General features: G+C 36.6%; 1 protein-coding gene across 1 annotated transcript in view; it reads left to right on the forward strand.

The window, feature by feature from the left end:
- The window catches only part of LOC150075056 (band 3 anion transport protein-like), a 934,629-nt gene that overhangs the window by 716,210 nt on the left and 203,106 nt on the right, over positions 1–15,313 (forward strand). Inside the window, exon 18 of the mRNA XM_090388866.1 lies at positions 3,836–3,984. Coding sequence (XP_090244992.1) covers positions 3,836–3,984 — 149 coding nt within the window. The remainder of the gene's footprint in view (positions 1–3,835; positions 3,985–15,313) is intronic.

A 15,313-nucleotide genomic window follows, 5' to 3' on the forward strand; every position in this document is an offset into this window, starting at 1 on the left:
TATGGCCATAGATGCTGATGTGCCAAAAAAATCCCCAATCAACCAACCAATCAAGGAGGCAGTGTTTTAACAGTTTTAACTTATTAGCCTTCTTTCTTTTAATTTAATCCTTTACCACATGAAAAATTTAAGTATGTGGAATAAAGTGGTGAGTTGTTCTTGAAAACGTTTCTAAACCATTACTGTTGAAATTCAAAAACTAGAAGCCTTAGAGCTATAATTCTTCACAATATAGCCTAACAGTTGAAAAGAAATGCAAGAATCAAATCTACCTCTGCTTTCAGCCACAATAACATTTTTTTGTCCTTGTAAAATATTCTTGTACTTCTATTCAAGTATATCCCTTCTCACAAAATCACTCCCTTCTTTCAGTAAGTGTAATCCATGCCATTAAAAATATTACCACCTGAGCTTTGCACAGTCTTTCCTGGCTGGAACTGATTGACATGCTTTTAGTGATATACACCTACCTCTCATGCTTAGGTAAAATTCCTGATACTTTCACATTGATAACCTTTGACTTTTTCCCAACACAGTGAATCCTAATCTGTTGCTTTTTCCCAAAATCATCTCATTTCCATTAAGCAAAACCTGAGATTGTCCATGTTTAATATCATTAGTGCCTACATGTACAATAATATCATCTTTTGTGCCCTTAAAATTGATAATTGTCCTATGATATCATTAACTTTTGCTCCTGGAAGATATGTTGTTTCATCCTTTTCATAAAATATATTCACTGTTTCTCTAACAAGAAATAGTAGAGAAGTTGGGAAAAGGGATGGCTTTTATAAAGACTGAAGTTATTCTCTTCTGGAGAATTACCTAGAGATAATCATTTAAGGAACTAATAAAGATATTTGAGTTTATGGCTATTTATGGATAATTTATGGATAATGTGGCTGTTTGTGGATAGCGATTCATGAAAATTGGGCCTAATTTTCCTTCATCAACAAAACTCTCATTAATGAGAAAGAGTAAATGAAAGAACAGAGCCGGAGTATTCAGGTTCTCTTCTTTCACTTACTCTTTTTTTTCTTATTAGTTTAAACCCACCTACAGATCTGCTTTTTAATTTCTTCCAATCTCATTTTCATCTATTAGCTTAAAATAATTTACAGAAATTCAAGTTCAATCCCGGCTTCCTCATTCTCAGTCCATACATGGTTGTAAAGTAATACAAATTTCAGTATATTTTTGTTTAATATTAACATTTAAAGAAGAAGAAAAGAACTTATAAGCATAAATGTCAGATATTGTTAATTTCGAAATGGATTGAGATTACTGAACAGACAGATTAACAGATTCTTTCAAGTGACCTTTGCTATACATCTTACCAGAGACATCTTTGGCATTTGTCTACTACCTTGAAACCACTGGGCTGAGCTTGCAACTTTAATGTTTACTTTGCATATAAAAAATGAACACGGCCAACCTGAAATTATGTAACTCATTGTGCCAATTAATTTTATGAGGTGTAGTTAAAAGTTCTGGGACTGATTTTGTATCTTGAATTTGTAAGATCATAATGCATTGCAGTTTGTCACAAAATAAGTCATCTAGATATAGTGTTGCATTGCATTTCAAAATAAGAGATTTAATCGGGCAACCAAATTGCAACAAATTTTATTTCAAATTAAGGAAAATTTTGTCAGAAACCCATGAAATATTAAAAAAACAGCTTACAGAGGAGATGCTATATGTTATTCAAAGATTGTTCAGTTCACAGATTTTAAAGGGAACACTGCTTATTCCATCAAAGATGATACTTAGTCTGGCTGCCCTTTAACTTCAAAAATTAATGATTCAATCACTCATTTTCATTGAACAAGCAGTGATCAACATTAAACTATCCGTGAGTTATCAATTTTGATGTTTCTAGCAAATTGGTATTTCTTATAAAACATGTCAATCAATTTCAATACAAGATTTGGAAATGTGACATGTTTTTGCAAAGTTTGTGCCTCACCTCCTCACTGATGATCACAGAGAGAGAGAGAGAGAGAGAGAGAGAGAGTGACAAGTTCTTGCATAGCAGGAACTTTTGTCAACATGCTGCTGTTGACCTACCCTGTGTTTCTACCATCATTACTGGTAATAAATTGTGGGTGTATTCCTGTGACTTTGACATGAAATTCTCTGAGCAATGTTAGGGCAGACCATAGGATTCTGTAAATGATATAGGAACATTGCCAGCAGGGTTAAAGAGGTATTGTGTCTGCTGGCAATGTAACCAGTGTAACCAGTAGGGACAATGGTTAAATGATATTGCTGATATACATCAGATATATAGCTTTATAAATTTCATTTTAGGTAGACAGGTCTGTTGGAAAGGATGGAGAGAAAAGCAACAAGATTAGTTGCAGGCAGAAAAGGATATCCTTTTCTGGATATCCAACATCCTACCCAAGAATGACTGGAGTTCTGTAAATTGCAATCTTTGGAAACTTGACCAACTGTGTGATGACCTAGTTGAAATGTATAAGGTTTTAAAAGGGCTGAGTAAACTAAATGCATCTTTGCTCTTTCTCGGGTGACACACACACCCAAAATGGGACATAAATTTAAATAGAAACAGGCAGTTGCAGAATAGATAAGTGGAACTTGGCATTCAGCGGGGGGGGGGGATAATTTGAATAAATTTTTTAATGGACAAATTATTGGCAAGAACAGGGAAAGTGAAGTATTTTATTCAACAATGATAGGATATTTGAAAATCTTTGCAATTCCACTATTTATCTGAGATATCAGTAACTTTGAGTTCAAAGTCACGGAAACTGTTCATTTCTGGAATTTGTTCTGTGTTGTGTAGCTTCTTCCTTTTGATGGAGACTGCATTTGGCCTAACTTTGGTATCACTAGCAATAACTATTTCAATTAAATAAATATTTTGCAATGAATCCATATCATATCTTTGAAACCCAGTGTATGTCTTCTTGTATCTTTCATTTTTTGTTAATGGAGTGTCTGCTCCATTATTGTTTATAACCAACTTCCATGGTTAGTTTTCACCATCCAGTTTGCATCTATGATTCTTGTCATTTTAAGATTATTACTATATTTAATACCACTCATATACAATGTGAAATTAATAATATAATTTATTAAGCCATTCACCTAAACTACTATATGTTAAAGTGACATTTCAGGCATCTTACCAATGCTCATCATCACACCATGATGGGTATCGGAAAGATGTCCGAAACATCACCTTAACATATAAGTTTAGGCAAATAGCTTTATAAACTATATTATTAATTTCACATGGTATATAAGTGATATTAAATATAGTATTAATCTTAATGGAAAGCAACCACGTAACGTCCTTCCCCAACTTCTTCCCACTTTCTTTAACTTCCATGAAATTGGTGCATGTTAGAGCCCACTGAACTAGTTTTTATTCCTTTTATTCTATTGTAAAATAAGGTTAAGACAGGGAGGTTGAATGCAGTATATATATATATATATATATATATATATATATATGCATTTTTTTAAGCATTTTAGAATGTCTTGAGAAATTTGCAGCTGAAATTAATTATGGCTGACACCTTGTGAAAAAATTAAGACTATTGCCCTTTACTTCTCAAATATCGAGTAACTGGGCACATACTCATAGGATTATATCACATCAGAATTTTCGTGAGATTATGCTAGAACTCAGAAACTTATTTTTTTTTTATATAATTACTCTTTGCGAATATTTTAACTGGTATTCTGTTTTATAAAATACATTTATATTCAGTTGCAGAACATTGTTTACCTGAAATTTTTAATCTACATTTACCTAATTTGCCTTTTATGTTAAATATTTGAGGTCTCATATAATTTTCAGCTGATAAAACTGGACAGTTAATTGGGGTATCAGAAACCCTTATAAGTACTGCAGTGACTGGAGTGATATTTTCTTTATTCAGTGCACAACCTCTTCTGATTGTTGGTATAACTGGACCAGTAATGCTTTTTGATGAAATCTTGTACAAGGTAAGGTGGTTTATTATATTAAATGTTTTTTTTTTTTTTTTTTTTAATTTTAAAAAACAGACCAGATTGTCAAGATTTGAAAAACAAGCTGCAACTTAGATATCAATATCATTTCGGTTTTATGGTATGCAATATAAATTTGTATTCCCTGTGGAAATTTGTATGTAAAAAGACCGAATATATGAAACATAATTTGATATAAATAAGAGTGAAACAACAGTTTATCTAAATGTTGATTTTCAAATCATGAATAGTTGCATTGTATGAAAGCTTAGTTTTTCATGTATGTAAATGATGATTATTTATTTATTTCTCTGCAAATTTGCACATAGTATTTATGTTATATAATTCTGTACTGAACTTTAATCACTCAAATCAACAAAATTACAGGTTGTTCCAGAAGGAATCTTTTGAGCAAGTGAAAAATAGATCATTAATTATGTTAAAAAGAAGCACAGCAAAGCTCAAAACAGTCTGCTAAAAAGTCTTTATTGACTTTTAGCAGACTATTCAATAAGTATGATCATGTGTTTATATATGTCAATTGCAAAATTAAAATTAGTAATGCAGAATGGCAAAGCCAAGTGAGATATGAACATAACCAAGAATAATGCAAGTACAAAGAATGGCTAAGGTAAAGAAAGCCAACACAAGAACTACTGCAAATATCAGAAAACTCACTGGGCAAACTGGTTTCCCACTCCCACAGTTTCTCCCTGCATTCTCAGTAAACAGATGGTGCATGTTATCGGTAGTGGCAGTAGAAGTAGATAACGTTGTATGGATTAATTTTTTCTCATTTTTAAAAACAGATTATTAGAGTTCATGAGTGTTTTTGCAGCTGAAATTTATTTACTGGTACACCCTCCAGACTGCCTAGGCCTTAGGGTGTTTATCCCCCCTCTTCCTGCTGTTTTAAAATAGGAAAACAACTTCTACTGCTACTAACGAAACCATGTGCGTCTGTAGAAGTCGTTTTCCTATTTAAAAACAGTGGGAGGGGGATAAACACCCTACGTCTGGAGGGTGTACCCGTAAGTAAATTTCAGCCACTTAGGCATTACACTCATGACCTTAAATAATCTGTTTTTTATTATGAGAAAAAACTAAATAATACATCTTTATCAACTTCTATTGCCACTACTGATAACACACTCCGTCTGTTTACCAGAATGCCAGAATGCAGGAAGAAACTGCAGTAGTGGGAAACCAGTTTGTCCAGTAAGGTACTCGAAGTTTTCCAGGATTCTCGTGTTGGCTTTCTTTACCTTTGCCCAAAGAACATCAAATAATTTAGTTAAACTTTCCTTAAAATCTCGGTATTCCAATAAACAAAGATACCTTTCCCAGGTTAGAAAAGTTGCAACAGATTAAAAAACTATCTACATCCAAATGATTGGTCCATATTGAAAGCCTCCATAGATTTACAATGTGAAGAACAGGCCACAGAAATAAAAAATAGACACACTAACAAATTGAATACATTATAGTGGGTATCAAGACAAGTTGATACAAGTTCAAACGCATGCTCGCGAGCTTTTGGCCAAGTGCATATGACTTTGTTGCTCACCCCAAATCATCTCCAACAAAGCATATGACTTTGTTGGAGATGTGCAAATGTGACCCCAATTCACAAAGGAGAATCAAAGGGCAACACAAGTAATTATAGACCTGTTAGTTTAACTTCTGTTCCTGGAAAATTAAAGGAGGCACTGGTTAAAGAAGCACTGCAGGATCATCTAGACAAGACTTCAGTTATATCTCAGACACAGCATGGTTTTGTTAAGGGGGAGTCTTGCCTGACCAACTTGATTGGATACTATGATGCAGTCACAAAAGAACTGGATGCAGGGAATAACTTTGATATTATATACTTGGATCTTAGAAAGGCTTTTGATACTGTTGCACATGGAAGACTGCTGCACAAATTGGAGCAGTGTGGCATTGAAGGCAAATTGCTGCTATGGATAAAGGGGTTGAGGGGGAGAAGACAGAGAGTAGTAATTAATGGACACTGCTCATCGTGGACTAATGTTATTAGTGGAGTCCCTCAGGGTTCAGTATTGGGTCCATTATTGTTTTCTGTATTTATAAATGATATTGATGATGGTATATCAAGCTTAATGTCCAAGTTTGCAGACAATACGAAGGTTGGCAGGGTTGTCAAGGACACTACTGACACTATGCTACTGCAACAGGATCTGGAAAGGTTGAGCAGATGGGCTGAGAGGTGGCAAATGAAGTTTAACATTGACAAATGTAAAGTACTGCATATGGGGAACAGCAACCCCAGAGCAATGTATCAACTCTGTGGTACTACACTGACAGTGGTAGAGAATGAAAGGGACCTGGGGGTGGTTGTGCAGGCAGATATGAAGTTTTCTGAGCAGTGCAGACGGGCTGCAAGAGTAGCTCATGGTGTATTGTCGATGATATATAGGAATTTTTCTAGCAGGGATAGGGAGGTGATTATTCCATTGTATAAGGCAATGGTCAGACCACACCTTGAGTACTGTATACAGGTCTGGAGGCCTCATTTCAAGAAGGATGTAGAGATGCTGGAACGAGTACAGAGAAGGGCAACAAGATTAGTGAATGGAACAAAGGGGTGCTCTTACGAAGAAAGGCTTAAGTTTTGCAAATCACAGTGTCTGGAGACTAGGCACCGGCGAGGTGATCTGATAGAGGTGTATAAAGCCTTGAATGGTTTGAGCATGCTCAATGCTGATGGGATTCTTCCTCTTGCTCAGAATAATCACCTGAGAGGGCATAAATTCAAATTGAGGAAAGACAGATGTAGGATAGACGTGAGGAAATTTGCCTTCAGCCAGCGGGTGGTTGGTTGGTTGGTGGAATAGACTTCCATCTGTTGTCGTGGAAGTCGATAGCCTAAATAAGTTTAAGGCTCAGCTGGACAGGTATTTCGAACGAACATAGGGGTGAAGTGGAAGTGGTTATTTTTATTTATTTATTTATTTTTATTTTTTTATTTATTTTTATTATTTTTTTTTTTTTTGGCTGATGCTGCATAAGCTTGCTTTCTTTCATCAAATGCCTCTACTAATGCTAATATGGATATTAACCAGAAGATTCTTAAACAGGGGTTACCCCCTTTCTACAATAAACTGAATTGGGGTACAAGCTAAGAAAGGATATAAAATACTACACCAACCGACAATAGTAACATCAAAAAATACTTTATTTCTGTCCTATGCATGGAATAATGGCACAAGCAGCTTAACAGATTCTTTAAAGATACCGAATTTAAGATTGTGGCCAGACCAATATGGAAATTACATGCTATACTGAAAAATCGCTCGTTCCTTTCTTCTTTCGCAACACAAATAAATGACTTGGTATACAACATTTCTTGCAGTGATTGTGACTCATCTTATCTAGGATCTATGCAATTTTCACTCATTGTTTGCATAAAACAGAATCTTAGTTCATGCTTTGAGTTCAGCAGCGTTAGAATTGGCCTTTCATGCTGTTAAGAAAAAACATACATTTTTATTTAATGAGGTCAAAATACTTAGTGTCCAATGTAATTATATGAGACTATTAATTGCAGGAGCTGTCAAAATAAAATTATGAGAATTCTATTAATGTTCGTCATCCATATCTAATCTCCGATTCGTGGTCTTTTGCAAACATGCACGAAGAGAAATAATCGCAGCATTTCACACACATGCATAAGGGCAAATCTCTCTATTTAAGCTCACACACTTCGTAATTTTCATTCCTGTGATCGCGAAACATGGTCGAAAAGTATTGTCTGCTTCATGAAGAAAAATTGTTTTTCAAAATTCACGTTTAACTTTGATTGATTTTTTAATTAATTTTTTAAAATTGTTTTTTGAATTTCAGTTAATTTTTGAATTACGTTCAATTGATTTTTTCGGTAATCATTTTGCATTAATCTTTTATTTGTTTTAATTTCTGGGGATTATCATACGGAAGTGTTCTACGTATAATATTGAGGTAAATTTCTCTTATTCTTCTACAAATATTGATATTAATGTAGAATGTATTGAGCACCATAGCTCTGTTATATACTATCAAATTTTTAATTTTGCGAATTTCACCTTATTTTCACTAACAGATTGACTGTTGGGTGTTCTGTGGTAGTCTGTGTTGCAAAACTGAGATATGCTTTGTTTATTAATTTCATTTCAATTGTGTAGTACAAAACTAATTAATGTTCAGTAAGATGTCAAAGATATATGATGTAGAATTTCAGAAGACATATATGCAAGATTTTCCATGTAGATCTGATTTTTATTTGTAAACAAATAAGTATAAAGATGGCATTCGGTGCATAGAAATAAATGGAAAAGTGGATTTTGTAGCGATGATTTCACACAAGCTGAGTGTTTATTTGTATTCTTTGTCATAGAACATAATGTTCCTCAGAGCTAATCATGCAGGCAAACATATTGTTCAGAACTGTTTTTCAATAGTGAAGTAGTAAAAAAAAAAAAAAAAACATTTGTGGAAGAACATTTGCCTGCACGAGAAGCTTGCAAAAGTTTGATGAAATTTACCGGTAAAAGTACTTTGCTGTAACGGCATTTGTATTGTTGCTCGCTTGGTAAACAGACAGTGGGTGTTATCAGTCTGGAGTAGAAGTTGAATCCCACAGAAGCTTGAAACCCTCCCGAAGTGTGTGGGGGGGGGAACCTCACCTTTTTTCTTTAGAGTCACTAATTGGATTAACTAATTGAATTATGAACAGAGTCATATTGGAAGTTCTGGCATCGTAAAAAATGTTCGTAACACAGTTCCACTGCTAAACTTTTTGAAGTTTGCAATGCTTCTCGTGTGGGCTTCCTTTGCCTTTTTTTTTTTTTTTTCTTAATAAACAATTTATCCACTAGTCCACCAGTGATTCCAAAGAAAAAAGGTCAGGTTACCCCTCCACTTCGAGAGGGTTTCAAACTCCCATGGGATACAATTTCTACTCCTGACCTATAACACCCACCGTCTGTTTACCGAGCGAGCAGCAATACAAATGCCGTTATGGCAAAGTACTTTTACCGGTAAATTTCATTGAAATTTCACGAGAAGCATGCAAAAGGCATTAACAATGCAACTAAGATACCGATGGCATTTATGTTTTGATGTTGTCACATGTAAGGAAATATGAAAGAAAAGTATGAGATATGAAATATGCCACATGAAAAGAAATAATAATCTGAAAATAACATAACTAAGTGGGATATGAAGGGTATAAATGGAGAAAGAGGCTTGGTTGATATGACGCATTAAGACATGCAATGTAAGTAAGTGGCCAGAAAGACACATAGTGTGGCATCGGCAATTTACTATACCTTTGCTTCTATGGAGAAGGAGGATATCGCATCTTTATACATGTCACTGGTGAGGCTGAATTTAGAATACTGCATTCAGGTTTAGTATGAATACTGCATTCAAGGAAAGATTGAGTTACGTGAAAGGGTCCAAAGACAGGGACTTTTCTGCTGATGATAGCAAAAGGATATGAGGAGAGGCAATCTGGTTGAATTGTATAAGGCACTGGAGGGGAAATTGAATGATGGTGGAATTTCAAATCTCTCCCAGGGCTAAAAAGAGCAAAACATGAGTAGTAAAGTCACTAAATCCCAAGGGACTTCAGAGAAGATCCCAATAAATCGAATTGCTGAAGATCCTGAAAACACTGCCTAAAGGCAAAGGACAGACAGTTCAAAACCAACATCCCTATTCCTAATCAATTACTCCACTGGAGAGGAGACATTAGGAAAGAAATCCCCATTTTTGGACTTTTTCATCCAAAAAGTCTTGGCCCCGGGTGCCAAGCGTTCTCAGTGCGTTTCTCAAAGCGAGCTATCTAAAGAGCTTTTGCCATTGTATATATTCTGTTTATTTCTGAATACCGTTTTTCTCATTTTATATTTAAGTAGCTATTTTGTTCTACAAGAAGTAGGCAAAGGCCCAGAAAGGAAAGAAACCTTTCTGTTTCATTTTCTTTATTACTAATACAACTAATAGCTGCTTGGTCACCTCGTGGCACTGCTCCTGCCTCCCCGTGGTGGGGCCGGTAACCTGGGTGGTAAAGACAAACCCCCAGGGCCAAAAGGAGCCGACATGGATATAAATAACTATCCACTGTTAGAGCCCTCGAGCTCAAGATCAGAAATTCCTGACAACGACCATGACTCCAATCGTCCGAAGTGACTAAGGACGGAAAATCAGAATAAAGATGTGCCAGTAGTTCTTATAATGCACTCATTATCCACGCAACCTGTTGGCAAACTGTCGCCTTTTCTTATACAGAAATGTTTAGAATCGTTTTGTGGATCTCCTAAAATGGTTAAGCGTCTCCAATCTGGAAACCTTCTAATTGAAACTTCTAAGACAACTCACTCAGAGAAGCTGTTAAAATTAACATCATTTAACAGTATTCCAGTGTCAGTTATGCCCCATAACACTCTTCACACCTCTAGAGGCGTTATCAGCGAATGGGACTTGCTATCCATGTCAGAAGAAGAGATAATACAAGAACTCAAGGAACAAAAAGTGACTCATGCACAGAGAATAATGACCAAAAAAGATGGCAACCTACTACCAACCATGTCCATCATTTTGACATTTAGTACTCCGACTCTTCCATCTTCTGTTAAAGCAGGTTATTTAAACCGCAAGATTCGGCCCTACACCCCAAATCCCATTCGTTGCTTTAAGTGCCAGAAGTTGTTGTTGTTATTTGGTTTTTAGGAGCATTAGCAACTAAGGCCATATTGCTCCAGGATATGCGGTGGTCATTCCCTGACCTTTCCGCATCCTCCGTATTTGGTGGTGATGGTCTCGAACCCCGGTCTAATCAAGAAGCGTGTGCTACGCACTGCCGCTCCTTTCCACCTGGCTACGGAGGCACCCAGTGCAAGAAGTATGGCCATTCTCAGACGGCATGCCGAGACTATGCTGTGTGTCCTATTTGTGGCTCTAAGGAGCATTCCCAAGGAGACTGTACAGCTTCCACTCCTACTTGCCCCTAACTGTAAAGGAAGCCATCCTGCCTTTTCTAAAGCATGTGACCTTTGGAAAACAGGCAAACAAATCCAGAAATATAAGGTAGAGCATAAAGTCACATACCCTGAAGCAAGGAAGCAAATACTGTTAACCATGCCTAGCCGATCATACGCTTCGGTCACTAAAAACAGCCGGTCAAATGCAACTCAAATAGATGTCTCCATAGAACCAAACATTTCATTTGCCACCTGGGCCAAAACTATGCTAACGTGCAATAAAAAAATCTACAGTTAATGAAACCAGTAACACGCCAATCAGCATCCCAACTAATGCCATTTCAACCTTGCCCGAAAGAACAAAATCTGTTAGTGTTGAAAATCAAAAGACAATGAAACAACTATAGCAACATGGAAATGGAGGTTCACTCAGAGGACGAAGACACAGTACTAGAATTACATGCCAATGATACCATGGACACAGGACGCCCAACCTTTCCCAGAAATGAAAAATCACCAATTCAATCTTTCTCAAATAAACCCAATCAATGAGCAAATTCCTACAATGGAACTGCAGAGGATTACGCAGTAATATAGATGACCTGATTGATTTACTCATACAAACTAACGCATTAGGAGTATGCTTACAGGAAACATTTTTATCACCAAAAGTTTCACTCATATTCAAAAACTATATTATGTTTAGGTAAGACAGGGATTCTGACTCTTCTTCTCGTGGAGGGGTAAGTATTCTTGTCAAAACTACCATACCATCAAGACATCTCCAACTAGAAACCTCCCTAGAAGTTGTAGCAGTTCGGATAGCAATGGGAATATCATTAATTCTTGCATCTGTTTATATACCACATAATTTTATCCTTGTTCCCAGACTGAACTTGACAACCTTTTAACACAACTGCCACCTCCTGTCTGTTTACTCAGTGATTTCAACGGTCACCATCCATTGTGGGGATCCTCCACTATGGATAAGAGAGGCCAATTAATTGAAACATTCATAATCTGACTGTATTAAACACTGGCTCTCCAACCCATGTTCGATTACCTACAGGTACAACATCTGCCGTAGACTTATCTATCTGTTCAGCATCTCTTTTTCCAAGCATGGAATGGTTGGTGTTGAATGATCCATTCCACAGTGACCATTTTCCCATCATCAGCTCAATTCAAACACAGGTCGTATCATGCCCTAAAGCCCGTATATCTTGGAATTTCCACAAAGCAGACTGGAAAAACTACTCTATTTGTGTCCTACTAAACAAACAGTTTGTACAGCAACAACATATTGATGATGTAACCGAACACATTACCAGCCATATATTATCAGCAGCTGAAATTTCTATTCCAAAATCCAACCAGAGCAAGCGGGTACACCAAAACCAGTGGTGGAATCAAGATTGTACCATAGCGAAAGTATAAAAAAAAAAAAAAAAACCGTGCTTGGAACCAATTTCGCAAATTCCCCACTACCGCCAACCTTATAGTTTTCTAAAAACTGAGAGCCAAAGCAAGACAAATTAGGAAAAAAGCAAAACGTGACTCCTGGATTAACTTTGCCTCAACTATTAACAAAAATACTGACACTCGGATTATCTGGAAAAAAGTACAAGCTCTCAATGGAAAGTTTCTACCATTACAGTCTCCAATAATACAGTGGAATGGGCAGGACCTATTCTCTCCTACTGACATTGCAAATGCTTTAGCAGAATCTTTCTATAATACTTCCACCTCTACCACTTATGTGACTGCTTTTAAGAGAATTAAAATTAATGAAGAACGTAAAAAATTGAATTTTTCAACTAAACTCCCACTTCCATATAACCAGCCCTTTACTATAGCTGAACTCAAAGAATCCTTGAGTAAATCTCCAAATAGTGCAGCAGGACCAGACAGCATTCACTACAGAATGCTTAAACATCTGTGTGAAGCTGATCTGTACACACTATTGCTATTTTATAACAGGATCTTCTCAGAAAACACATATCCTCTCTCATGGCATCATTCCTATATTTGTGCAATACCAAAACCGGGAAAAGACACCTCTCTAATTCAAAATTACAGACTAATATCATTGACAAGCTGTTTGGGTAAGATCTTCGAAAGGATGATGCATAAGAGGCTCACCTGGATTCTAGACTCCCAAAATCTGCTTTCTGATCACCAATATGGCTTCCACAAAAATAGGTCCACCCTAGATTTACTTGTCAAAATTGAATCCAACATACGTAGCACCTTCATCAGGAGACAACATTTAGTTATCGTCAACCTGGATATTCAGAAAGCATTCAACCACATGGCATCATGGTATTATCAAAGATATGCATCAGTTAGGGTTGAGAGGCTATCTCCCTCAAATTATTCAGAACTTTTTAAAGTTATGTACCTTTCAAGTCAGATATCAAAACTTCCTATCATTGGAACACATTCAAGAAGAGGGTGTCCCACAGGGTTTCGTACTGAGTCCAACCCTATTTGCAATTAGGGTCAACAATATATTGGAAGACCTTCCAAAAACTATTGAAGTATATATGTATGCAGATGACCTCACCTTGCCAATCACAAAATATGAATACTATCGAAAGACAGTTACAAATTACTCTAAACAGAATAGAATCGTGGACTTTACACAATGGACACCATCTTGCTGAACAGAAATCCACTACCACTCATCACCATCTTGCTGAACAGAAATCCACTACCACTCATTTCTGCAAACTCCGATCATTTCATCCTGATCCTGAGTTAAAGATAAAAAATATGTTGGTTCCTCTGGTCTTTCTTGGACTGATACTAGATAGAAAACTGAACTTTCAAGCACATGTGGCCTATCTTCGAACCATCTGCTTGAAGAAATTGAATATCCTTCGGTGTGTGTGTCATCCATGTCATAGGACGCTGATCGGCATACGCTTATCCATATTTATAGAGCTCTCATCAGATCCTGTTTGGACTACAGTTCTCTAGTGTATGACTCTGCGAGGAAGAGTACTTTAGAGAGATTAAATACCATCCAGCACAGTGCCCTTCAAGTTTCTCTAGAGGCTTTCAGAACCCCCCCCCCCCCCAGTCCAGAGTCTTTACATTGAAGCCCACAAACCTCCCTTACATCTTCAGAGGAAAACATTGCTTTTGATATATGCCACAAAAATCCGCAGTCTTCCCGCTCACCCGAATTGGAGATGTCTGTACAATACCGAATGGGACTCATTTTACAACAGTAAACCAAATGAAAACAGACCTGCTGCACTTAGACTTAAAGAACTAACTCAAACACGGAATATTGAAATCGGCAATATATATATCAGGACATAACACCACCTGATCCACCATGGACAATTATCCCTGCAATTTACGATGACTATTTCCAATAGCGGGGAAAGAACACCTTGTGTCCCTTCAATATCGCACAGTTACACAAAACTCATTCTGCTTCTAATTCACAGGCCTGTAAGATATATACAGATGGATCAAAAACTGAGACCCAAGTAGGCGCTGCGACAATCTTTCCATCATTCACCGCTTCTGTCTCATTACCTGTAGAATGCAGTATCTTCACTGCTGAGCTTTATGCTATTAACTTGCCTCTAGGTAACATTGCTCAAATTCTAATTTCATTTGCCTTAATATACACTGACTCCCTCAGTGCTGTGTCTGCCATAAATAGTAATACCACCTCCTCTCACCCTGTTATCAAACAAATCCATTCTAAATTACTTGTGTGCAATGAGTCAAACAAAACTGTGACATTCTGCTGGATATCAGGGCATTCTGGTATAGCAGGAAATGAAAGAGCATATCTTGCAGCCAAACAACCAAATACCTCTATTTTACAGAATTGTCAAGTTCCGTATTCTGATTTCAAACATATCATCCATAAAGCATGTTACAATAGCTGGTCACTGATCTGGAGAGGTTATCCAGGAAACAAACTATACCAAATAAAACCAGTACCAAAGCTGTAGCTCTCCAGTTTCCGGAAAAATAGACAAGAAGAAATAATTTTAGGATTGGGCATACTCACCTCACTCACCTGTATCTATTAACTAATGACAGCGCTCCCCAATGCACATCATGCCAAGTTCAACTGACCATTCACCATTTGCTAGTGGACTGTCCCCACTTTCAAACCATCCGCTTAGACACCTTTAAGTCAATTTCTAATACACAGTCATCAATAAATTTAATGCAGATTCTGGGACATGATCCTAATAAAAAGGAACTATTTACTTTCCTAAATTGGATAGAAATATATCATAAAATATAGTAGTTATTGTTTCACATTCACCATTAGAAAGACACAATATGGCCCCAGCAGCCTATGTGTC

This window comes from Mastigoproctus giganteus, chromosome 14, assembly GCF_048544385.1.
Source record: "Mastigoproctus giganteus isolate SK-2022 chromosome 14, ASM4854438v1, whole genome shotgun sequence".
Taxonomy (NCBI): Eukaryota; Metazoa; Arthropoda; class Arachnida; order Uropygi; family Thelyphonidae; genus Mastigoproctus; species Mastigoproctus giganteus.